This window comes from Hippoglossus stenolepis, chromosome 4 (genome assembly GCF_022539355.2).
Source record: "Hippoglossus stenolepis isolate QCI-W04-F060 chromosome 4, HSTE1.2, whole genome shotgun sequence".
In the NCBI taxonomy this organism is placed as follows: Eukaryota; Metazoa; Chordata; class Actinopteri; order Pleuronectiformes; family Pleuronectidae; genus Hippoglossus; species Hippoglossus stenolepis.
Window position 1 is genome coordinate 788678 of NC_061486.1, and position 4491 is coordinate 793168.

At 44.2% G+C, this 4491-nt stretch overlaps 1 protein-coding gene across 4 annotated transcripts in view; it reads left to right on the top strand.

The window, feature by feature from the left end:
• The window catches only part of LOC118105766 (fibroblast growth factor 12), a 26157-nt gene extending 21666 nt beyond the window's left edge, over positions 1-4491 (top strand). For all 4 annotated transcript variants that reach the window (XM_047339518.1, XM_047339517.1, XM_047339519.1 and 1 more), the window contains exons 4-5: positions 1347-1545; positions 3486-4491. In XM_047339518.1, the coding sequence (XP_047195474.1) occupies positions 1347-1545; positions 3486-3637 (351 nt within the window). In that variant the 3' untranslated portion in view covers positions 3638-4491. The remainder of the gene's footprint in view (positions 1-1346; positions 1546-3485) is intronic.

Sequence of the window (4491 nt, forward strand, 5' to 3'; positions counted from 1 at the left end):
CGTTGATCAGGATTTGAGCCTGAAACACAAAGACCAGTGACCCATCATGTGTGTGTATCTATGTGTATCATGTGTGTATCAGCTGTGTGTATCAGCTGTGTGTGTATCAGCTGTGTGTATCAGCTGTGTGTGTATCAGCTGTGTGTGTATCAGCTGTGTGTGTATCAGCTGTGTGCAGTAAACACAGTACACACAGCAGCGATGTGAGTCTGTGCTGTGGTAACAGTGTTTATGTGAATCATATGTGATGCAGCCTGCAGAGAGAGAAACAGCATCCATCATTGATTCCCTCTGTTTCTGCAGCTCCACTTCTTCTTCTCCCCTCGTTTCCTTCTCTCTCTGGTTCGCGTGTTGTCCTCAGGTTTTCCTGCTGAAGAAAGAATCACTTTAAACCTTCTGCTGTAGCTGCCAATGATCTAAAGAGGGTGGACGTGTCTCCACCTCCTCCCACTGTACGATAAGGAAGTGGACATGAGCGAGTCTGGGCTGTTCCATCAGTATGAAGGTGGAGGGGGGAAGTCCCACAGAGAGCAGGCTGTCTTCAGGTGGAGCTGCTGCTTTCTGACGACTCGGCCACTGGGGTGTGATGCACATTCAGAGCAACCAATCAAGATGCACGACAGGTCCCTTCATAGGTTCATGTTTTTACCAGACACGTGAATAAGAGGAATCAAGGGCACACACACAGACACACACACCCACATTTCATTACATGTTAGTGACTTACAGTTAGTGCATTCAACATCTATGAGGGGCCATTTAGGAGTTCAGCATCTTGTGTTCTTGACAGACACACACACACACACACACACACACACACACACACACACACACACACACACACACACACACACACACACACACACACACACACACCTGTTAAACCTGGAGGGAAGACTGACATGTTAAACTGGGACTTGTGTCCACAGCTGGTTCTGTCTGATCAACACATCTTTCATAGAACCAGTGACGACAAGTTAAGTTAACAGTGCAGTTCCTTTGGTCGCCTGTTGGTGGCGTCTTATCCTCTTTGCTTCAGTGTTGTGTTTGTCAGAAGAGACTTTTTACATCTCTCTCTCTCTCCGAGCGCACTTCTAGTTATTGTTTTGATAGAGAGACCCTGAGTTGCAGAAAGTCACAAAATGTGCATTTAATTTTGCATTTAAAACTAAAATAAAAAATTAGTATAAAGTGTGTTACAGTTTGATCCACGTCCTCAGGACAGAGGCTGTTTCTGTCTCTTCCTGTTTCAAAATAAAATCCCCACAGTTAATTTACGGTAAATACAAATTTGTTTTCTGTGTGTGTGTGTGTGTGTGTGTGTGTGTGTGTGTGTGTGTGTGCAGGATGTGTTCACAGCAGAGTGTAAGTTCAAGGAGTCAGTGTTTGAGAACTACTACGTCATCTACTCCTCCACGCTGTACCGGCAGCACGAGTCGGGCCGGGCCTGGTTCCTGGGCCTCAACAAGGACGGCCTCATCATGAAGGGAAACCGAGTGAAGAAAACCAAACCCTGCTCGCACTTCGTCCCCAGACCCATCGAAGGTGAGACACACGCGGTTAGCCTAGCTTAGCACAAACACTGGAAGCAGAGGGAAACTGTTAGCCCTGTGACACTTGTACACATTTGTTTGAAAGGTGCCTAAATCCTTTGTTGGATATTTCTATTACCATTTCAAATTCAAACCAAAAACTTTTCCATGAATTTCATGAATATCATTATTTATGTTTCGTTGTTGTCAGAATCATATCGATTACTAAATATATGTATTAATGCACAACATAAATGTGCAAATTATTTTTTTGAAATCTTTAAAATGAAGAATGTATTATTTCTCTTTCAGAGGTTTTTTCAGATGAATCTATAACAATAATTCGTTCATACAGAACCTTTCAAACCATCGGTTACAAGGTTCTTCACAAAGAGGACAAATAAAAACAAGAAAGAAACAAATACAACCTCATTTACACCAAATAGTCTGGATTACTATCGCACTTCTCAGAGCACTTCACAGTAGAGATGAATACCATTCACATTCATACAGTGTATCTATGGGCAGCCCTTTTTCTACGAGGGACACAAGGCAAGTAGATGGGGAAGACTGGGATCGAACCATCACCTTCTGGTTAGAGGACGACCGGTTAACCCCCTGAGCCACAGATATTTGTCACTCGCCTCCATCACATGTTCAGAAACCTTTCCATGTTACGTGGTGACGTGTACGTGATGTCTGGGGCACATTGAGCAGAAAGAAGGAACCAGTTTGTCTTTATATGATCAAATGACTGGATTTTATTTGGAAGCTTCAGTGAAAGTAAATGTCAGTGAAAAGTTAGAATCAGATTCAATGTATTTCTTGAATTATCAGTTTTTTCAATCAGGGCTCTTCAGGACGTTCACAGTCAACAAGCTGTCCTCCTCCGAGTTCGAGGTCAAAGTGAAGCTCTAATATCACAGATGGAGGTTTAAAAGGAAACATGAAGCTTCGTCTCTGCTTTCTGCTGCTCTGTCTCCCCCCTCCTCCCCCACCTTCATTTAAAAATACCTCCACCTGTCCCTCCGTCCATCTTCTCCTCTTCCTCTGCACGACTCGTCCTTCACCTTAAACCTCTCCACCTCTCATTCCTCTACCTCGTTCTGCACACGTTTCTGATCATATACATTCATGGGCCACATAAACCATCACATCTGTACGTTAATGTTATCATAAGTAATGAGAACCAGGTGAAATGTTCACTGCAATAAAATCACATCATATAAATCTGTGATATTTACACAGATCATCAAAATGAAGAAATATTAAGTAATGTTGTCGTGTTGACGTAACCAGTAAAGAAATCATTACTTTACATATCATTTTTATCCAAAGCCACTTCACTGCAACGACGCGGCATCAGAGGAACGTTGATTATCTCGGTGCTGTCATAGAACTCGTTTATTGAATGCACCTCGTTGACCACAGACTGTAAATAAGATGACGACACGTCTCCTGTCATCTTGTGGTGATGATGTCATTTACAGTCTGAGTCTGTGCAGTCGCGATCGTGGCGTGGAGCCGTGGTATCAAGGCCCCGCCCATACACACTCTCGACCAATCAGTAGTTAGTCTCAGCTGTCGCTCATGACGTCCCACCCTGTTGTCACAAACATCAGAGAGATGAGAACGACCTGAAATGTCAGAAAACATCTTTGACAAACATTTATTTAACGTCTACTTTGAGTTTTAGTTTGCTCCATGTCCCATCTGCTAACATGGAGGAGTTGTCATGTCGTCTATCTTTATTTACAATCTGCGATGTGTACGGTTACGACCATCGCTGGTCCAACTGATGCTGACCGTTTAAAGCCCCCCTGCTGGTTCACAAGGGAAACTGCTGCTAGCGTTGCACTGAGTCTTTACATTTGGACTTTTTTTAACGAATGTTGAATAAGAAGTGAAGACAGAATTTCCCCCGATGTTAACAGAGTTCTCTCCCTCCTGCAGTGTGCATGTATAAGGAGCCGTCGCTGCACGAACTCGAGGAGAAGCTGCTGAAATCCTCACGGAGCCCGACCATGAACGGCGAGGAGCGAGCAAGGGGCCTGGATCAGCAGGAGCAGCCGCAGGACGACGTCACAGAGCAGGATGGGTCATAGCCTGCAGCGCCCCCCGCAGGAGGAGGAGGCGAACTCCCATTTGAACACTCCCTCTGTTCAGCAACAACTACAACCACACCAACAACCGCCACGATGACGGCGACAACAATGAAAACAAAGAAAAACAGAAGCTTAAAAAAAACAAAACAAAAATCTTTGCTCATGACGAAATCTTTTAAATGTATCGGGGGCGGGGCTTGTTTGAAAATGAGGACGTTGATGATGATGATTTACATTTTATGCAAAAATCCCTGCTGAGAGAAGGCGGGAGGCAGCACACCTACTCTTCATCACCACATTGTAATCATCATCATCGTCAACATCGTCACGCTGATGACAAAATGTTTTCCGAGTCGAGCGAGCGCTCAGAACTTCAAAGCTTTAAGCCATGTAGAAACTTCACTTCCTGTCATCAAATGAATGCAATCACTTTCGCACTTTCGACATGTCACGCTTCTTCTTCTTCTACTTGTTCTTCTTCTCCGTGTTGTTCTGTCCAATCAGAGAGAAGAGTTTTTCTGTTGTATCTTCTGCAGCAGCCACATCTTGTTTGGTTTTTCTCACTTTCTTTTGTCGGGGAGTCGTAGGTTCAGGCGCTGCCCATTAAAGGGTCCGAGGGAAACAAAACCTGAGGAACTTCCTGTTCGGTTCGGACCGGGGTCGTTTCCTCTGGTGGAGGTCAGTCGTGGTCGCTGTGGTTTAACCTGACCCGGTAATGCAGCCAAATCACGTGAACTTCACAATCCTGCCAATCATTTTATTGATCCTGCATCAGTTTTTACAGTGAGTTCTGATTATCATAAAGTGGAAACGATAAAGTCAGAGGTTCAATAAAAAACGAATTCATGTTTTGA